Source organism: Trematomus bernacchii, unplaced genomic scaffold, assembly GCF_902827165.1.
Source record: "Trematomus bernacchii unplaced genomic scaffold, fTreBer1.1, whole genome shotgun sequence".
In the NCBI taxonomy this organism is placed as follows: domain Eukaryota; kingdom Metazoa; phylum Chordata; class Actinopteri; order Perciformes; family Nototheniidae; genus Trematomus; species Trematomus bernacchii.
Genome location: NW_022987720.1, coordinates 20,281,284 through 20,300,320, shown reverse-complemented (window position 1 = coordinate 20,300,320; position 19,037 = coordinate 20,281,284). Strand labels below are relative to the sequence as shown.

Sequence of the window (19,037 nt, the reverse complement as noted above, 5' to 3'; positions counted from 1 at the left end):
TAACACTTCCTATAAAATGTAAGTACTGAACTTGTGGATGTGTACATATTCAGGCTGCCACAAGAGTGCGCACTTGCACTACCAACGATTTCCCCAGTCCTAAATAGTCATCTGTAATGGCAAAATTAGCCATAGTGGCAAATGTCTACCATATGTTTATTATACCAAATAATAAAGAAACAAGGCGTCTCTATTAATTGGAATTCAATGAAAAAATGTAAACATTTTGGCAGCGGTGGGAATCGAACCCACGCCAAGCTCCAACATTCTTTGGCCAATGAGAGTGCGAGCTCCTACATTCGTCCAACATTTGACCAATCACGGTGGAGAAATGTTGAAGCATAGAAGGGAATGCTAGCTAGTTAGTTTCGTTTTATGTAGATAGTGAAAACAACGGACTCTATCAAAGTTTACACGTCGTAATGAACATGGTGAGTCTTACTAGACTGTTGTATATGATATAACTATAAGTGTAGAATTCATCTAAACTGTTGTGTCGTGTTGTCATATAGATTAATTTAACTATTAATGTTACAAACACTCCGTTATCTGACCCACCCACATCGTCAGCATGCACAGTGTAAACAACAGACGCCATCAAAGTTTACGAGTGGTTATTAACATGGTGAGTCTGCCTACTACAGGGTTGTATGTGATATAACTACACGTGTAGAATTCAACTGAATCGTGTTGTCATATAGATTAATTAAACTATTAGCTACAAATACTCCAATATCTGACGCTCTGCTTCATTATGCGTTTGCTAACATAATATCTTGGGGTTGTCATGTGTTTCATTGGGAGCGGAACTGCTAAAATAACGTTATTTACTATGTTATAACATATTACTCAGTAGGCTACTAGTCCTTTATTTACGTAACTTGCCAAACCTTTCCATTTGATCAAATAATACAAGCCGTCTCTATGAATAAAATAATTCTGGCAGCGGTGGGATTCGAACCCACGCCATCGAAATGACTGGAGCCTAAATCCAGCGCCTTAGACCACTCGGCCACGCTACCATATTACAGCTCTAAAAAGCTATACCAGTAAAATAACAATATAATAATCAAATATGATGCATATATATATATATAAGTTAGTAGGATATTCGTATAGTAATTGCGAGAATAGTAAAAAGAGATTTGACAATGTACCTTCGTTTAAAAAACTGTTCTTCCTTACACCAGTTAACAGAAAAGCGAGCAAAAGATCTTTGGAAGTAATTTCAATTTAAAAGCCCTCTTCAGTTAGAAAGTTACTAACAGATGCAATGCATTGATCAAAAACAAAACGTTCTTAAAACGACGTCTCTAAACAACCAAAGTTAGGTATACAAGGAGCTTCAACCTAATCTCTATCAAAACGAGCCGACAACTTAAATCTGCAATGCAATATTAAATAACTTCCCTGTTATAAAGTAAAGTCCTACCAAAATCACTTTATACATCTTCTAACACTTCCCCTACTGGACATATAATCAGTAGGGGAGTACATTTGAGGGTATTTTGCTTAATATTTGTTATTTAATAACTAAACTGAAGTGCTACCAAAAACACTTCATACATTGATGTTTTCTTGTTGATTATACTACAACACTTAAAAATTAAAATGCTTTTGCATAATTTTGGTGATCTTTTCCTTGTGGTTAAAACTTCCTTTGATTTCAATAGCGGAACATAAGGGTACTATAATTTCATTAAAAAAAAAGACCTTTGCTTATTGCTTCGCTAATGCCGTTTAAAGATTTGTGCTTATATACTTATGGTCTTGCCAAGATCTGTCCCCTTAAGGCAAGTGAGGTATGCAATCCCCTTGTTTTGAGGTTTATTGGATTTGAAAGCAGTGTGCGGAAATCACAGTTATGCAAAACCTAATTATGAAAAAGAGACAAAGCCCCATTAATTGTTAGCTGGATGCTGGGGGATGGAAGTTCAGAAGAGCAGGTGCACTGAGAGAAAATGCTACACTGCTGTAGTGTTTTGATCGTTTCTACAACACACTGAGGGAAGACAGGTGGAAACCTCTCTGCACATACAAACTATGTAGTGATGCTATCTCTTATGCTACCGCACCTACCGCACCCACAATTCAGCACTCAGATGCACGCACTGATGATGCCAGAGTTGGTGTTTTAGACATTGTGACAGAGCACTTGTGTTAATGTTTTTAATAATAAGTTTCACAGTTTCTAAGAAGCATATTGCTAAATGCCATACTATACTGTATTTTAGTACAACAGGATTGTCCATTAAGCAACCTTTTCCACATGAGCATCACATCACAAGGACAATTAAAAGTACAATTACTTTAACACCATTTTGAACTGCAAAGGAAGACATGTCAAATACATTTTTCATCAAAATATAAATGATCTCTTGAAGCTCATTTCAGGCCAAAAGAGCCACAGTAAAAAATAAATAATATTTAATAAACATCTTTCTGTTGTTTATGGTTACCTGATCAACACAATTGGTTCTATATTAAGATCAGGAAATGTCCTAGTCAGAAGAAATATTCCGACAACTTGAGGCAAAGGTTTTTTACGTTTTCCTCTGTGTCAGATATGTACATCCAAAAAATAAGCACCTCAGTGTACAATTACTTTCACTCTCAGCTGACTAATCTGCTTTGCTTATTCAACAACAAAGAAAATAAATAGAAATTGAATGTTAGTTCAAAAAACAATAAATAAAAAGAAAACATTTGATTGAGAAATAAAAAGTGCAAAGCTGTTATGTGTCCTACTGGCATGGAGACAATCGTAAGAAGCTGTGCAGACACGGAACAGAAAGCACAAACTAGTCAAAACTGTTTTCCAGTGTCCACTTATATTTCTCTGTTGACATGCCGATGACCCTCTACGAATAAACTTTCGGCAACTTGCATAACCACCTCACATTAGCTGTTAAGCTAATATTATAAACTCCTGAGTCTTTAGTAAATACATAACTACAGTTTTTCATCCTATTACAACATTCCAACTTTTCTGTTTACATAAGTCGTAGGTCAACACCGAATACAACAATATTATACGTGAGCATTTCTCTCCCAAGCACCAAGTGATTACAGTGTCCTCATTACATAAACACTGAATACTGTTGGAGGTAATACAAGCTGATGGTACAAATTATTCAACTATAAATATATCTCCATACAATAATTCTTGCTTAGCTGCTTAAATAACACGTTTTATAACACTTCATTTGTTCGATAAGGACGCAATAAAAGGAACAGTGCTGACTTACAAAAGCAAGGTGTATCAAAATGTCATTATATAATCGGAGAGCACCTTGTCAAGGATATTGCATCCTCTGATATTTTGATAGCAAAGCAGCCTGCAGGTTTCTCCTTTGCCAAACACTTTGAAAAGACACAAACAGAATCATCTGGCAGAGCCCTGAGCGTCGTTGTCCTCGACTGGATGTATGTTGTCGCTGAGGTCCTCTTTGGTTCTTTGAATGCGGGTGAAGATCTCCTTGAAGAGAGCCTTGTACTCTGGCTGCTGACCGTCTGTCATATCAGACAGAAGAGATGAGCGGCGGCGGAAGGTTCGGCCGCTCGCACACGGAGTAATGGACGTCTGGACGGATTTATGGCTGGGCCCGTCCGCCCGCTGACACCGCCGCAGCAGCTCGTCATATTTCACCTGGACGACAAACACATATTTTCAGGGAAGTCCACACATTTTCTTTTCAATGCTATGTACAGACTTCTTTAAAAGTTAAAGGTCCCCTATTATACTGTTTTTCATCAATATATTATAGGTCTCAGATATATACAAAACATGTCTCTGAAGTGTTTGGCTCGAAACACCAAACAGATCATTGTAGCAGCATCCCATAATCCCCTCTGTTTCAGCCCTGTTTCAAAAGTGCTGATTCTCTGTCTGTTACTTTAGATGAAAATAAGGAGCCACTCCCCACGCCCCTCTGAGAGATATTATAGGAGATTCAGGTGATAAGGTGGGCGGGGGTTACCTTTGTTGGTTATTAGGTAATGGTTACACAAGCCAAAAAAAAACATTATGACATCATAAAGTGGCCAAAATCTAATCAGCTCATTTACAAACAGGTTTTTTATATAAATGGATCAGGACAAAAAGAGAGTGAATCTGTATTCCTGAAACTTTCAGAATCTCTTTACACAGAGGGGACACATACATATGTATAAAAGACATGAAAAAGTGGATTTTGCATAATAGGTGACCTTTAAGAGAAGCATTGTTCGAACAAATATTGAGAAATTCAACAACAATAATACTTTTTCTTCTGAATATTTTTGATGCGTCTATTGTACCAGAGATGCTATGCATACGCCACCTGCAGTGCGCTGTATTGTGCATCCACCTCGTTGAGCAGAGAGATGCCCCTCTGTTTCACCGCCTCGGCTCGCCTTACACACAGCCGCTCGTGATCACGGCGAAGGTCAGCTGGGTTTGTCGTTTTCAGAACGCTGTCACTGTTAGACCTCTGCCTGAAGTTTCTCCTCTGCTCCTCGTCCTTTTCTACTTTCTCGTCCCTCTCATCCTGTCTTTCTTCGGAGGCAAAGAACATTGTGTCAGGAAGCAGCAGCTGGTACGGTCTTCTGGCACTGAGAGAGCGGAGGGGACAAGTAGGAATAAGTCAGGTATATCAGACTGACCCAAACATGTATATATGTTTAATTCATTTCTTATTTTAAAAGTTACTTAACTGTATATCATTTCAATTTTATCCTGTTGCTGTTTAAACAACTGAATTACCCCACGGGGATTAATACAGGTCCATCTTATCTTATCTTATATCAGAGAATTTACTTCTGTTTAAGGTTTTTGTTTGTTAATTTTTCCCCCTTAATTTCACTATCATGTCGTTGGCCTGTGGGAAGCATGGTATCAAATGTTGTATCCCCAAATCTCAATCATAAAGTTGCATTCAAAATAGTTTTACAAGCCTACCTGTTGGCACATTCAGCTCGCCAGAGGAGCCTCAGCTGCTCCACCTCAGTCTCCAGCTCCCTCTGCCTGGCTGGGCAGCCGGACAGCATGGCCAGCCGATCTTCCAGGTCTCTGTTCTCGCTGGAGGTCAACTCGCTCTCCCGCTCTGCAGCCTCCCTGCGGCTCCGCTCCGCAGATATCTGGCTCTGGAGGGTCTGAACGGAGCGCTGCAGAGATGCATGCTCCTCCTCCGGGTCCTGCCGTCTGTGTCTGTCATGGAAAGAGCCCTGCGGTGACCAGAGTCCTTCCACACGCAGATCATCGTGGGGTAGATGCCTGAGCAAAGATACGGAAGTGTTAATAAAAGCACATTCAGACATAAAACACTTAAAAACATTGAGACTGCATTACATGAAAAGATGCATTAGAGTGCTTTTTCGAAAAGAAAGCACTCTAATGTTGGATATACTCACAAGTCAATATACTATACTTAATTATAATATGCTGTTTCCTACACTACCTACTGCATTACTTTGACAATGAAACAGAAACTACGCCCTTGGGTGCTTCCATTTTCTGCAAACATGAAACCGAATGATGTCAACAGTTATTTTGTTAACCTTATAAATGACAACTCTGCACATCAAACAAGTGGCATGCCACGTAGAGAGCTAAAGCAACAGTTGTCTGTGTGTATTAGAATAATCCTGACAATGGGGGAGGGTTAATGTCCTCCTCATTAGATTATGTCTAAAGAAGGAGGTCTGGTCCGGCTCTGTGTGACCTGTAGGTGTCCAGTCAGCATCCAAGCAGCTGAGTCAGCAGCGCACTGAGGGTAAGAGATGATCAGACAACAGACTATTCAGATGCACTAAACCTTCACTTCTCATGTAAAGGTGCAAGAAAAAAACATCAAGCAGATATATCGGAGTAGTTTTCACTGTAATAAAGTTAACTGTCCAAATGCCCACAGTAACTACTCCAACTAGAGTTGTACTGAATGTCATTAACATTATCTTCACATTCAAACCTTCAATAGAGGTGTTTGAATGTCTGTCATCATATTTTAATCCACCTAAAAGAAGAGGGTAAACTTTTTTGACATTGTGGTTATATAAATATTATTATTGGTGTTGGTAGATTGACGCTAAACTTGCCTGTTAATACATGTATTTGCCTTCCTTTGTGTGCGGCAAGTGTGACAGCATTGAACAAATGTTGGTTTGGTCTTAACCCCAACAATAGGGATTGCCGCAGAGTATTTGAAAGATGAAAAAGGACATTTTGGAAATGATCAAATCTAACTTTTTTTAATTAATTGTAATTGTTATGACTGAAGCTTTTGGAAATAGGATTCCTACTTCGGCACCATCAAAATCTGATTCTACAAATATGAAAGTAATAATTATATGTTTGAAGCTTTTCTTTATCTGCATTTGTGCACAAACACCGCATTTAATGTAATGAATAAACATCCAACATATGTTGCTTTGGAATTTGAAGCTTCAAACTATTGGGTACATCACTAACTGTGACTTTATCCCACAACAGATCTACAAAGAATGTTCTCATTCGGTCTCATTCTGTGATATCTGCCATTAGCACTGTCTAGCAGAACATGTGTAACGAAACGCATCACCCCAGACATGAAATACCTGTCGTGGTGTAAGTCGTACAGCTCTTTGAGACAGGACACACTCTGTGCTCCCAGGCTGCGGCGCTGCTCTGCCTGCTCTCTCTTGACCCGCTCCACCTGAGCCGTCTTCAACTCCTCCACCTGAGTCTGCAGGCTCTCCATGTACGTCTGAATCCCCTCAACGGTCTCTGTTAGACTGGAGAGAGGCAGGAGAAAGGAGATCGTGGCACTGCACTTAACCAAATATATAAGTATAATTTAAAAGCCAAATTCACAGATAACTGATGTGGTACCTGTGGATCTTCCGCTGGGCCAGGCGGCTGTCCGTCACCAGCCTGCGGTTGTCATGCTCCAGATCCCGGGCAGCCACGTCCAGCTGCTCGTACACTCTGGCGTGCTGATCGTTCATCTGACGCAGCAGCTCCACCTGCTTGGTCAGGTGCTGGAGAACAAGAGAGGGAAAGGACAAAGACTTAGATTGATTTGTGTTTTTGAGGTTTGTAACAATTGTGTCTTCAATTCATATCATGTTTAAATCAATTTGTTTTCTTCTGCTTTGTATAAATGCAAACTGAATATTTGATGTTTGAGCTGTTGAAAAAACAAAATAAGACATAACAAAAAAAAGGCTACTTTGGGCCCCAGGCTTGTTGGTCAAGCTCTACGGATGTATTCATAGATTTGTTGATTCCAATTAGGAATATGATAATTTTCATTATTTATTATCTGTCCATTCATCTTTTGATTAATCATTTGCTCAATAACATGTGAGATTACAGTGAAAAATGTTGTTTCCAGTGTTTCAAATGTCTTTCAATGTCTTGGTTTGAAATTCCAAAAGCATGAAATCTCCTTATTAAGAGGCTGAAAACGTACATATTTGCAAAAAGAAAATTACTTAAACTGTTAATATATTTTAACAATTATGTGGCAGATTTCTGATGATTGACTTATCACATAGTATAACCCATAAAAAAAAAAGATGGAGGTAGCATATTTTACACGCTTTTATATTTGGTTTTATTTCCCAGGTCAATACATTTTATTACCAACCAGACAAAGGCTTCTTAGACGCAAAGAGCTGCCTGTTAAGAGGGAAATGTTTGAGCTTTTTTGCATGGTGGATAAGAATGCACTCATTATCTATGAAGATGTTCCTGCAATAGCCCTTTATCGTCTTTTAACTAAATGACTTTGATAGAAAACAATGCAACCATGCAGCAGCACAGCCCTGTATCACACTGCAAGAGGATGAAGGTCAGACAGACGTATGGCGATTATCATATCGACTTCAAAAAATCCTTAAGCCAACAGATCCAACTGCCATAAACAAATTAAGGCTCTTATCTTCTTTCACCTGCTGAATGCCATGTCCTCAAACTCAAATAGATAAGCACTGTCTGCATGTGCCAAAATGAAATGTCTGAGCACTGAAATGTAAGGTCCCATTGCGTTCATATATAATCTTAACCTGAAAACCTACAAATGAAGCACAATCTATACTCTGCTTTATTAAAATAGATTGAAATTACCAACAGAGACGTTGACAGATGAACACCAAAAAGTGATTTTGTAATTAGGATGTTGGTTATTTGAACAATGTAGACTTTTATCCCACTACATTATGACACATTGTATTTTTCGTGACTTTTGTAATACTTCCTTCATTTTTTATTTGATGCTGTCTTACTAAGTAAAAGGTGAAAGGTGGCAAATAAGCTGTTTGAAATGTTCATATAATTACGTAAACAGCATCCTGCCAAGAGGGCTTTACTAAGGGCTCAATAGGTCTGTTCAGAATTACATAAGCCTTTACTTCATCCGATTTAAAGTTGAGGGACATTCACCACGATCCCTCCCCTGCAGTGAAAGAGCTTTTAAAACCCTTGACATGGACTTTTCTCGATAAATCCCCCTTTGGAGGATATACTGTACATATACGCATATTTTTGCATGACATGGATATGCATTGCTCACATACTGTCCTTAGAGAGAGTTTAGTTCAGCTTGAGCTTCATGAAGTCTGATTAGTTCCTTCCTAACATGTATCACCTCTATCTCCAGCAGCTGCTCCTGGTTGGTGGAGTACATCTGCTGCAGGGCCTGCTCCAGCTCATGGTTCCTCTCCAGGAGAGTTTTCCCAAGCTCCGCTGCCAAGTGGAGATCTGTCAAAGCACGGGAGAACATGTAAACACAAGATACAGGACACTTTCAATGCCCAAACACAGGCAACAAATAGAACTAGACTTGTGTGACGGGTAAACACACACACACACATACACACCCACACCTCATTGTCTCACACTGTTAAGTATCTGGCATGGCCAATCACAGAGGAATCTAAGGCATGCCTTGGGATCTCCTTGTCAACATTTCTCCCACAAAATGATCTTAAATTCTGGCCCTTGTCCAGAGACATGTTGACTAGTCCCCTGAAGAGAAGGGAAGCATGTTTTATGTGGAACTCTCCAATAACAATGCGATGACACCAAACATGTTGCTGGCAATCAGCAGTGTATGCCCTGGGATTTTTTTACTCGATCTGTCATGTGGTTACAACAACAACCTTGAGCCCTACAATGAAGTCCTTAGAGTTGTTGGTGGAGAGGATGCTGCTGCAGAAACGCTTATCCTTCTGATATCTACAAACAATAAATCCGATTCAGCCCCACTGTGGAATGCAGCAGGAAACCTTTCCTTCCTGCTGCCATCTCCCTGTGTAACAAGCTGCCTCTGTATCTGCTTTCAGGTTGAGGACAGACTGCCTACTTGGTCCTTGATCTGGTCATTTATCATTTTGTTATAAAAGTGATTCATTTCAGCTGCAACAATCAACTACCTTTAGTGACAATTCATCTGACATAGGCCAAAACAAACATATTTACTTTTTATTACGTCGTGTATGCCAAATGGAAGCATCAAATCCCCCAATTAAGAATCTAAAACCAGTGGTTGTTAACAGTCTTTGCTTTGAAAAATTACTATTACAATATATTGACATACAACAAAATATATTTGTTGTCAATCGACCACTTTTAATACACTCAAAATAACCCATCTGCCTATATATATTTCTTTTAAATATTCAAATCACTGTATTGTAACATACCTGTGAATATGTCAATTAAAAAAACAAATCCATTATGTAATGCAAGCACAATCTAGTAAATAGGTAGCCATACATCACATATTAGAGAGTAAAGTTTTTTAATCAAGCATTAATAAAGTATCTTATGTCTATAGATCTTTAAACATATTTTAATCTAAACCCAACTTTGTAGACTTGTCAGTAGCACAAACAACATGCATGATGAGCAAAAGGTAACCAACAAAGGGCCTGTGACAGCCTCAGGGAACCAGCTTTCACCTCATGACCAGTGTGATGATTTAGTCACAAGAACAGACTATAGACTTCATCATCTGTGAGCCTTCTTGCTAGTCCCATCAGTTTAGAGAAATCTCATATGACCACCAATCAAGCAGAATAAAAGTTTGTATCTCTTATTACTTTTGTACCAGACAAGATGTGGCAATAAATCAGTCATATTATCCTGCTGTCTGTATACAACTGTCCATGCAGTAATTACATCAGCCCACAAAGTCAGACAGAGTTTAGGGTGCGACCGCAGAGCCGAGCAGCTCTTACCATGTTCCAGGTCCTGCGGGTCGTACCAAGCCTCTCCATTCTTGTCAAACTCTTCCTCCAAAATCACGTCACTGAGCATTGTTATAGCCGCGGGGCTGTTAGCGGCTCCAGCTGACAGAAACCTGACACACAGGTTCAGCGGCTTGAAGTTGTTCTCGGTCCACCCCTGTGAGCGGACAAAAGTAAAGTGACATCCTCCCGGCGTGTGTAAAGGCGTTCTGTCTGTTGTCTACAGCAACGTGGCAAATACGCCCCAGCATCCGGCAGGTGGCAGATAAACCACATAATTAATTTAATACATTTTCTAAAATTATAACCCAATATTAAAAATGACTTTCTATACAATTCATAATCTAAATTTGTAGAGAAAATACATTTAATTACTGTTTAACACGTTTAAAAATCGTTGTTCCTGTTTACGTTAACAGACATTTTCTAACGACGAATCACGAAGCAGCAAATTGGAGAACAACACTTATGGCCAATCACATGTTTAGTTGTCTAGAAGCCCCGCCTTGCTCCGTAGAGAGAAATGTGTCCGACGGACTGTTGACTATCGAGCTGTTCCTAATGTGACATTTAGGAAACATTTACTTACGGGAAGAAACATTGTTTAAATGAAAATGTGACACTTGGAAGAACAGGAAGCTTAGTACCGAACGATTTTTTTGCTGTGGAATTATTGACCAACCTACTATCTTTGCTATTAGCAGTAGGCTACTTTGTAGAAATGCTAAATAACAGCGTAACATAGTTGTTAAAAGCGACAACCTTTCTTTGCTCCAGCTGCTTAAACCTGCAGAGAACTTGGTTGTTACCATTTGAGCTGCCATGGCCATGGAGGGGAAACCTGCTTCCGGAAAAGCGAATGTACTTCGTCTCCTGATATATTTGGGGCTCAATCCTGCAGCTGTGGCTTATGCCATGACTACACTGGGGTCTGGCATGATAAACAACATATTCAGCTTCTACTATGTCAAACTCTTTCTCAATAAGTACAAGATATCAGAGGGAGCATTCCACCAATCACAAGTGAGTATTTCATTTTGACGTATTGCTGTTCTTTGTATGCAAATGTCTATCAATGTTATAATAGATCATAATAAATACAATAACACTGCTAGTAGTCAACAGTAATATGGTCCACACAAAGAATTAGGTCTGTTACCTAATTATTTTGATCACTGATAACTAATTGTTTAGTTAATGGGATATCTGGCAGAAGTAAAATATGCTTAACATTTCCCAGAGTGTGGGTTGATGTCTCCATATTGCTTATTTCTTTCAGCCAACTGTCCAAAACCTAAAGATACTCACTCAATTTACTGCTAAAAAGTTCACTCAATATTACAGTCAAGAACTCAACAAGGTGTTTCTGGCCTTACAAAAACACTGCTTTGACGTATGATTCAATTGATACAAACCACAATTTGCTTTAATTAGGAATGCAAGTACAAACAGGAACATTTCCTTGTCCCTTGGGGAAATTGCAAGATTAGCTTTCAGATGCACGTACACACATGACCGAAATGCTTACGAGATAGTCATGTGAAATGGAGAAAGCAGCAAATCCTCTCAATATGTTTCAATATGACTCCTATCTTCCCAGGTGGTGTACATGGTGTGGAATGCGATCAACGACCCTCTGTTTGGATACCTGCAAGATAACTCCAGGGTGCCGTGCTGCTCTCAGCGACGTCTCTCCATCCTGTACGGGGCTCCCCTCTACTCACTGGCTTTTCTTCTAGCCTGGTTCCCATGGCAGACGTACGCCCCCGGGGACTGGCTGAGCGGCGTGCACTTGACAGTGTCGCTGTGTGCTTTTGACGCCATGCTGACTTTTGTGCTGCTGGCACAATGTGCGTTGTTTGCAGAGATTTCGGGGCACCATCAGAGCCGAATAAGACTTGTGAAGTACAACCAGGTAAGGACTTTTAATACATACTGTAACACTTTTTTCATCAGTGAAAAAGTCCATGCTTCTCATACCTCTCTGATACCATCTTATACCTTTTATTTTCCAGGTGGCTTCTCTCATTGGTTCCTCAAGTGTCCTCTTCTGTGGTGTTCTTTCCAAAAACATGGAGGACTTTGCATCCTTCCAAGCCTTCTCAGTTCTGATCGCTATCCTGAGCTGTGGCTGCATGCTCTACACAGGCTTCAACAGCGAGAGCCGCTTCGACCAAGTATCAGATTCAGGGGGATCTGCTGACCAGACTTCCCATCAATCCGCAGTTTCCTTCTCCATGTTGAAATCTTTGACATGGCAAATTCTGAGCAACAGGGACTTCCAGATTTTTGTGTTCATGAACTTCTTTCAGGTGTTCGTGTTAGCTTTCTTTAATAACTTTACCATGATCTTTACTGAGCACCTGATCCCTCCAGATGTGCTTCCATCACTTGCCAAGAGCATCATGTACGGAGCGGGATTCATGTGTCCACAGGTACTGTCTTTGTTTGTGTCCTTTTGTCCTGTCGTCTCGAATGACAATGCTGACTATTAATTACAACTCCGTTAAAACAATTGGAATGCACGTAATGGATATTTTCAGGCAATACCAATAACATTCCTATGGCTGCTAAACTATCATTCAACATTTAATAAAAAAAGGAAACCTGTAGTTATGGCACATCAGAATGTAAAAAAGGCAAAGGTGTAGTTGGAAGATTTGATATTGCATTGCTCAGACTCAACAAAATATCACTGTCTCTATTGTTAACACGGCAAAAACAAACAAATATACTTCTTATTTGTTGTGATGTATACAAAAACTCCAAAACCAACTTTAAAGGTGCATACTGCCCCCTACTGTATCAGAGTGCGTAGATGCAGCACCTTTTAAAGTCAATGAATGCAATGTTTCTTTATTATATCAGCCAATTATTTTTGGCTCTAACTTAAACCATAAGAAAAATACCCAATAATGTAAATATCCCATTATCAGCCCAATATATATTGTGCAGCCCTTACTTTTTGGAAGTCCACATTTAAACTGAGCTCGGCTGCAGCACCAAATGCACCAACAAGAAAGTGTTTATTTACTACTTTAAAAATATAGTATGCTATGCCTTTATGTTTATGTGTTGTTCCTGACTCCTTGTCTCCTTCCCAGCTGTTAGTATTAAGCTGTCAGAGTCTGCTCCACAGCCTCGGCTACTACAGGATCATCCTCTACACCTTCTACATGCAATCTGGAATGTCGGCTATCATGCTCGCACTCGGTCCTCAGCACTATTACATCCTGGCATTTTTCCTCACTGTTAATATGTAAGAGGTTAAACTTACATCTTTCATTGTTTTGTTTTACATTATCACTACAACTTGATAGAATTTAACCTTCACTCTCTTCTTGTCTTTCGTGCAGGGTCATAATCCAAGCAGCCTTCAGTCTCTTTGGCTTACCTTTGGCTGACATCATTGACAAAGACATGCAGAAGTACAAGCGCAGGTAAAATACAGATGATTATCAGCAAACTTCCACTTTTCACATATGAATACACAGAATTTCATCTGACAAAAATACATTGTCTTGTTACCATTGCCAAGATGTTTTCTACTGAAGCCAAGTTATAATTAAACATGTTCCTGTTATTTGACTGGTGATATAATATTATAACGTGTTTTCCCTCATCAACAGTTCCCCTCTCTCCTCCATGGTGTTTGGGACGAACGCTCTGTTCACTAAGCCGGCTCAGTCTCTAGCCCCAATGATCGTGCTGACTATCCTCAACCAGTTTGGATATGAACAGCTGAAGGAAGCAGAAACGGGTTCAAATCCAAGGTATGGAGACGTTCTTGCTTCTCAGTTTATAGATCAGAACAAGTCTAAACTAAAACTGTTAAGATTTGATGTACAGTAGTTTTTATTCAGTAATATTTATTTGCTCTCCTTAACTTGAGAAAACCAACAATCTGTGAAAACTGATATTATAAGAGCTGTTAAAAAAGAAGAACTACCAACATTTCATTGTGATAACTTTTGGTTTAAGTGAAACGCTTGTACAGAAATCACATACCACTACTAAATGTAGTTTATTCTGAGATGTCCTTTTATTTCAGTTACATTGTTTCATAGATTAAGAGATATTTCGGATATGTTGGATATGGGCTGAAAAAGTTAGCACACAAATCTAATTAAAAACAGGCCTGTGTAAAAAATGCTCAAAGAAGATTTGACATTCACTTTATTTAAACACATTTAATAATAATAAACTGTATTTGTATAGCACCTTTCATGCACAAAGCAGCCCAAAGTGCTTTACAGAAAACACAACAACAATATTAAAATAATGTAAAAACATCTACAGTGATAATATGTTAAAATAAAACAATTTAAAAAAGAAAATTTAAAAATGCAAAATAAAAGCAAAACAGAATAAAAATACATTAAAACATGGACAATGATACTGGTGACAATTGAACGTTAATCCAAATGAAAAAGATAGGTTTTTAATTTGCTTTAGAAGAAACATCATCTCTGGAATACACTTTAAACAATCTGCCTAACGTGTTCAGGTTGTTACACTTTCAGTTTCATTATTATAACATTGTGCAACAAGTCAAATGGTGATGCGTTGTAAAATAATTTAAACATAGACTCCCTTTGTGTCTGTTTGCAGTGCCTGGGGGAGCCTCCGGAACGTCATGTTCTACTTGGTGTGTCTGGTGCCCCTGTGTGTCGCTGCGCTGCAAGTCCTTTCCTGGAGGCTGTTTTCCATCCGCAGCAGTCACACGGTGGACACAAAGTACCTCGATAATTAACTTCAATATCTAAGACGGTTGATCTTTCACCAGCTGGAATTTGGGGAACATCTTTTTTTGTGCTATGTGATAATGAGATTATATTTGAGAGAATTCAGGTTTTTACTGAACATGTACTAAATTCACCACTGTAAAGCATCAGTGGTGTAAAAGCACCTGTTTGCTGACAGGTGACACCAAGGAGATACACTGTAAATAATAATTATATTTGAAGAAGTGAAAATATAACCTTTCAAACACTTTCTGGATAACTTGACCAAACATTGTAGAATTGTAATGCTAATCAGAAAGTCATTAAAGGAAAAGAGAGACATACTGTACTGGCAGGGGAAATAAGAATTATATTTCTTCCTTTTAATGATAATAGTAATTGTCCAAATCTTTTTTTTACTTTATTCTAGCAATCCAAGACGTACACTGTTCCAAATACAAAATAAAAACACATGTCATGCAAATACTACAAACAAATATAACATAAGACATAACACATAAGTAGCTGCAGTGCAGTCGACACCATCTTCTTTGCTGTAAACATGGGCAATTTTTATTTCACTCGTTATTATAGTCCAACAAGAAACAATTGGAATTGGATTCCCGCACCAAAAGCAAAGCAAGGGTTTTTGTGCCTTCTAATTATCTTCACTATATAATCAGTACTTATACTCAGTAAAAAAAATGTGATGTAATCACAGCATGGCTCATACCTTTGAGCTTAAAGAGATAGAAGGCATGATGTGTTTTATGTTTATTTAGGATCCCCATTAGCTTTTGCTCTTGACAAAAGCTACTCTTCCTGGGGTGCGACACTTAAAACAATACAACAATAATACAACAATAATACAATAACAACATTCAAGACATAAGTCCTGACATCATTAACAACGTTAACAACATCACCAATATCATCAACAATCTCCAACATCATCAACAATCTCATCCACTTTCAATATCAGCCAAGGATGAGTGCACAAGACACCCACCAGTACAAGGCATGAGATACAATTAAATGAGGGTTCACAGTTCACAAGGGTACTTGGTCATTAGTAGATGGCCCTTCAATCTCTTCTTGAAAGAGGCTCTGGACTCTATTTCAGCAAGGTAGTTCGGCAATGAGTTCCATTCCTTGATTGCTCTATAAGTCACAGAAGATTTCATAAGATTTGTCCTGGGTTTAGGTGCCAGTAGATGGCCTGATGTAGCTTGTCTAGTCTTATGGTCATGCTCGTCTCTTGTGTAAACTATTTGATCATAAAAATACAATGGTTTTTTGCTAAATTGGATTTTTTTTTTAAAAGTGATAACACGAGATTGCAGACGTTTCTCAACCGGAAGCCATGATAGGTTTCTATGCATAACTCCAATATGAGTGCGCTTCGAACAGTGGAGAGCTAGTCTGGCAGCCTTGTTTTGAGCTATTTGTCATTTCTGTATATGTGTGATTGTTGTATAAGTTAAAGAGTGCATATCACAGCTTTGAATGTATAACATTGTGTATGTAAACATCCAACTTGACTTTATGAAGTAGTTTCTAATGTTAACTGGCAGAAACGTTTCTATGGGCATTTGCAGGAAATAAATATAAGGTATTGTACCGAATATGATGAAGCACAAACATATCAGATTTTAAAATGATTGCATATTAGAGGTTTTTGTAATTTAAACGTCTTTTTTTTTTTTAGCAAATACTAAACAATACAAAACGTTTGCCTTGTTAATGCAACATTGTCTATACTGACAATATTGCATTCCTTGTATTGCCAAGGACTGTATGCAAGTCATCGGCAATGTTCCCTTTATGTCATTACATTTTTGAATGAGCAATCTTGTAAAAACTTTTTTCCCAGAATGTTGAAACTAGTTTGTTTTTACCTTAATTGTTGAAAAAGGGAAATTACATTGTCTTCTTGCAGACTTGTTGCACAGTTCAGATTTTTACTTTCATTAGTGAACGATGTGGTAGTTGTTTCCTGAAAATGTGACACTTTCTATTCTCTGTTTCTGAAAATGCAATTCACTATTTATTTTTCTATCAAACAACTTGTATGGAAGAAATTAAATTGATGAACTAAAAAGATGTGCCTCATTTCTGAATTGGTTTGGGTTTTCTTTTGTTTCTTTTCACAAGGTAAACACTAGTGTGATTTTAAAAGGAATTACAATTGTTCTATCACTGCTGAAACTGAAAAACTGAGGATCTTCGTTGTGGTTGTTGTGTTTCCCTTCGTGAGAAAAGGCGAACAAGCACTCGACTAACTTACAGCCTTTGATTTGTTAATTTCCTGTGTCTCTTCACGGCATCCTGTGCCAGGTATCTAACGGCTGTGGAATTTCCTCTCAGTCTGGATGTTGGAGGTCATTTACATCAATGACACTTAGACGTTTTGATAGATGTCATCAGTTGAGCCGTTGAACTCGGTGCCTGGAGCCTGCAAAACAATTGAAGTCTATGAATTACAAACATGCTTTGACACAAGCTTTGCAGAAGGCTCATGCTTACTCAATTTTTCTGTTGACTAAACATACTGCAACAAGATTTACCTCAGCTTGAGAAGGTTTTTTGTTCTCAGCTTTAATGCCTTTCTCCAAATTCCTTTTGCTGTACATCTCTTGCAGGACATCCCGGAAGTGTGTTCTTTTAAAAGAATGTTTCTCTCCGGGAGTCTGAGAAGAAATATGTTATTAAACAGAGATATTTGGAGATTGCTTTTGTTTTGTGTTGTTAAGAAAAGCTGGTGAAAGGCTGCCTAGTCATACAGTATGTGGTAATGTAAGAGCCTTGACTGGACAGTAATTTACACAAGCCTTGGTTCCTGTTCCTCTTTTTGCCTCTGTTGGTTTTTCCCAGTTTAGTAAACATGTGAAACGAATATTAAAACAGAAATCAGATTTAAAAAAAATATTTACAACCTTATCTGTTTCCCCCCTCTTTCTGCAGACGCTCGTTTTGCAGCCACACTGGAACAGAGAGGAACAGGTACATTTCTCATGAACTCTGTAACATCTTAACAATACATAACATTACAAATAAATGTGTTTCAGTAACTTACCTTCTTTAGAATAAGTGTCACTATTGCCAAGCTGTAGATGGCCAAGAGGGCAAATGACAACCAAAGAAGAATGTGCCTCACTAGTGGACTAATGTATTCTGAGAACAACACAAAGGTTGTTAATCCCAATTCATCTACATCAACACATTCAAACATCTGTACCTTTAAAATCAGACACTTACCCGTCACCACAAGAGTGGTACCCAACGCTACATACGATGTGCCCTTTGCTGTGTATCCAGAAAATACTGCACAGTAGTAGATCCCGCTCTCATTTGTGTGAAGTGACTTGATGTTTAAAGAGGCTTTGTCCAGGCTGTACTTGTGAGGATTCTTACTCACGTTGAGAGGAAGATGGACGTTTTCCTTGAAAGCAAACCACTCAAACTGCAAGCCCTCCTTGGTTAAGCAATTTGAACTGAGGCATTTGAGAAAAACAGTCTGCCCTGTTTTCCGCCAGATCATCTTGTTTGGCTGGGATAAGCAGCCCTCCATACTCTCTAGATTAAAAAACAGACATTTAACAGATATAACATTCAGTATCTCCTATCCAGAAATGTTTCAGAGAAAGCAGCTATTGTTGAACAGAAGTAATGTTTGCATACATCTGGTAAAAATGAAATTCCTGAATAGATTATTGCCAAGGACTGATGTAAATAAAGCTGATAAATACAAAACAAAGACATCTTACCTGTTACTGGCAGGTATGAGAGCAAGAGCGAGAAACAAAACAAGCGGTCCATGTCTGTGACAGTCTGTGAATGATTTCATTATTCCTTGCCTCTCTTGCTGGGTGACAACATGGGAAGTAGGTATATTGCACTTCCTCAACACTTAGTTCCTATTTATCCCCCTGTCCTCTGCAGCTGAATGGTTACTATGGATTTGTATAAACATGCATTTCAGTGTGTAAAATCATGTCATGATAACTATGGCATCTGTAATATCAAGTGCAAATAGATTTAATGCTTAGGATTTAGATGTAAATCTATGGTCAGAAATATGCTAAAATATTTTTCTTGTCTGTA

At 38.6% G+C, this 19,037-nt stretch overlaps 3 protein-coding genes and 1 non-coding gene across 5 annotated transcripts; 1 reads left to right on the top strand and 3 right to left on the bottom strand.

Moving 5' to 3' along the window:
- Positions 1 to 940: 940 nt before the first annotated feature.
- trnal-uag lies at positions 941 to 1,022 on the bottom strand. Its single transcript has one exon. It is a non-coding gene; the product is annotated as a tRNA-Leu (tRNA).
- Positions 1,023 to 2,155: 1,133 nt separating this feature from the next.
- On the bottom strand, positions 2,156 to 10,420 carry cdr2a (cerebellar degeneration-related protein 2a). 2 transcript variants are annotated; one of them, XM_034142693.1, is made up of 7 exons: positions 10,201 to 10,420; positions 8,607 to 8,719; positions 6,848 to 6,996; positions 6,574 to 6,750; positions 4,940 to 5,254; positions 4,323 to 4,593; positions 2,156 to 3,649 (listed from the first exon to the last, which is right to left on the bottom strand). In XM_034142693.1, the coding sequence occupies exons 1-7, from the start codon at positions 10,277 to 10,279 to the stop codon at positions 3,386 to 3,388; spliced, it is 1,368 nt and encodes a 455-aa protein (XP_033998584.1). In that variant the 5' UTR covers positions 10,280 to 10,420; the 3' UTR covers positions 2,156 to 3,385. The 2 variants fall into 2 exon arrangements, with proteins under 2 accessions (XP_033998584.1, XP_033998585.1); XM_034142694.1 differs by having other exon boundaries at positions 3,567 to 3,649; positions 4,300 to 4,593.
- A 315-nt stretch (positions 10,421 to 10,735) lies between these two features.
- Positions 10,736 to 17,034, top strand: mfsd13al (major facilitator superfamily domain containing 13a-like). The gene is made up of 7 exons (XM_034142692.1): positions 10,736 to 11,232; positions 11,810 to 12,124; positions 12,225 to 12,644; positions 13,314 to 13,468; positions 13,566 to 13,649; positions 13,839 to 13,982; positions 14,821 to 17,034. Exons 1-7 carry the CDS (start codon positions 11,032 to 11,034, stop codon positions 14,960 to 14,962), a joined length of 1,461 nt encoding a protein of 486 aa, XP_033998583.1. The 5' UTR covers positions 10,736 to 11,031; the 3' UTR covers positions 14,963 to 17,034.
- si:ch211-139g16.8 (immunoglobulin superfamily member 6) lies at positions 15,342 to 18,786 on the bottom strand. Its single transcript, XM_034142695.1, has 6 exons — positions 18,701 to 18,786; positions 18,192 to 18,509; positions 18,010 to 18,107; positions 17,870 to 17,917; positions 17,501 to 17,623; positions 15,342 to 17,388 (listed from the first exon to the last, which is right to left on the bottom strand). Exons 1-6 carry the CDS (start codon positions 18,750 to 18,752, stop codon positions 17,335 to 17,337), a joined length of 693 nt encoding a protein of 230 aa, XP_033998586.1. The 5' UTR covers positions 18,753 to 18,786; the 3' UTR covers positions 15,342 to 17,334.
- Positions 18,787 to 19,037: the final 251 nt, after the last annotated feature.

What these genes read in the sequence shown, in the direction of transcription:
- cdr2a (XM_034142693.1), bottom strand. Translation starts at nt 10,279, where the DNA reads ATGCTCAGTGACGTGATTTTGGAGGAAGAGTTTGACAAGAATGGAGAG. An exon ending in CCCGCAGGACCTGGAACATG is followed by an intron (nt 8,720 to 10,200) that starts GTAAGAGCTGCT and finishes GTGCTTTGACAG; the next exon opens with ATCTCCACTTGGCAGCGGAG. An exon ending in AGCAGCTGCTGGAGATAGAG is followed by an intron (nt 6,997 to 8,606) that starts GTGATACATGTT and finishes CTTGTTCTCCAG; the next exon opens with CACCTGACCAAGCAGGTGGA.
- mfsd13al (XM_034142692.1), top strand. Translation starts at nt 11,032, where the DNA reads ATGGCCATGGAGGGGAAACCTGCTTCCGGAAAAGCGAATGTACTTCGT. An exon ending in TTTTTCCTCACTGTTAATAT is followed by an intron (nt 13,469 to 13,565) that starts GTAAGAGGTTAA and finishes TCTTTCGTGCAG; the next exon opens with GGTCATAATCCAAGCAGCCT. An exon ending in GAAACGGGTTCAAATCCAAG is followed by an intron (nt 13,983 to 14,820) that starts GTATGGAGACGT and finishes GTCTGTTTGCAG; the next exon opens with TGCCTGGGGGAGCCTCCGGA.
- si:ch211-139g16.8 (XM_034142695.1), bottom strand. Translation starts at nt 18,752, where the DNA reads ATGGACCGCTTGTTTTGTTTCTCGCTCTTGCTCTCATACCTGCCAGTA. An exon ending in AGAGGGGGGAAACAGATAAG is followed by an intron (nt 17,624 to 17,869) that starts GTTGTAAATATT and finishes ATTTCTTCTCAG; the next exon opens with ACTCCCGGAGAGAAACATTC. An exon ending in AAAAACCTTCTCAAGCTGAG is followed by an intron (nt 17,389 to 17,500) that starts GTAAATCTTGTT and finishes ATTGTTTTGCAG; the next exon opens with GCTCCAGGCACCGAGTTCAA.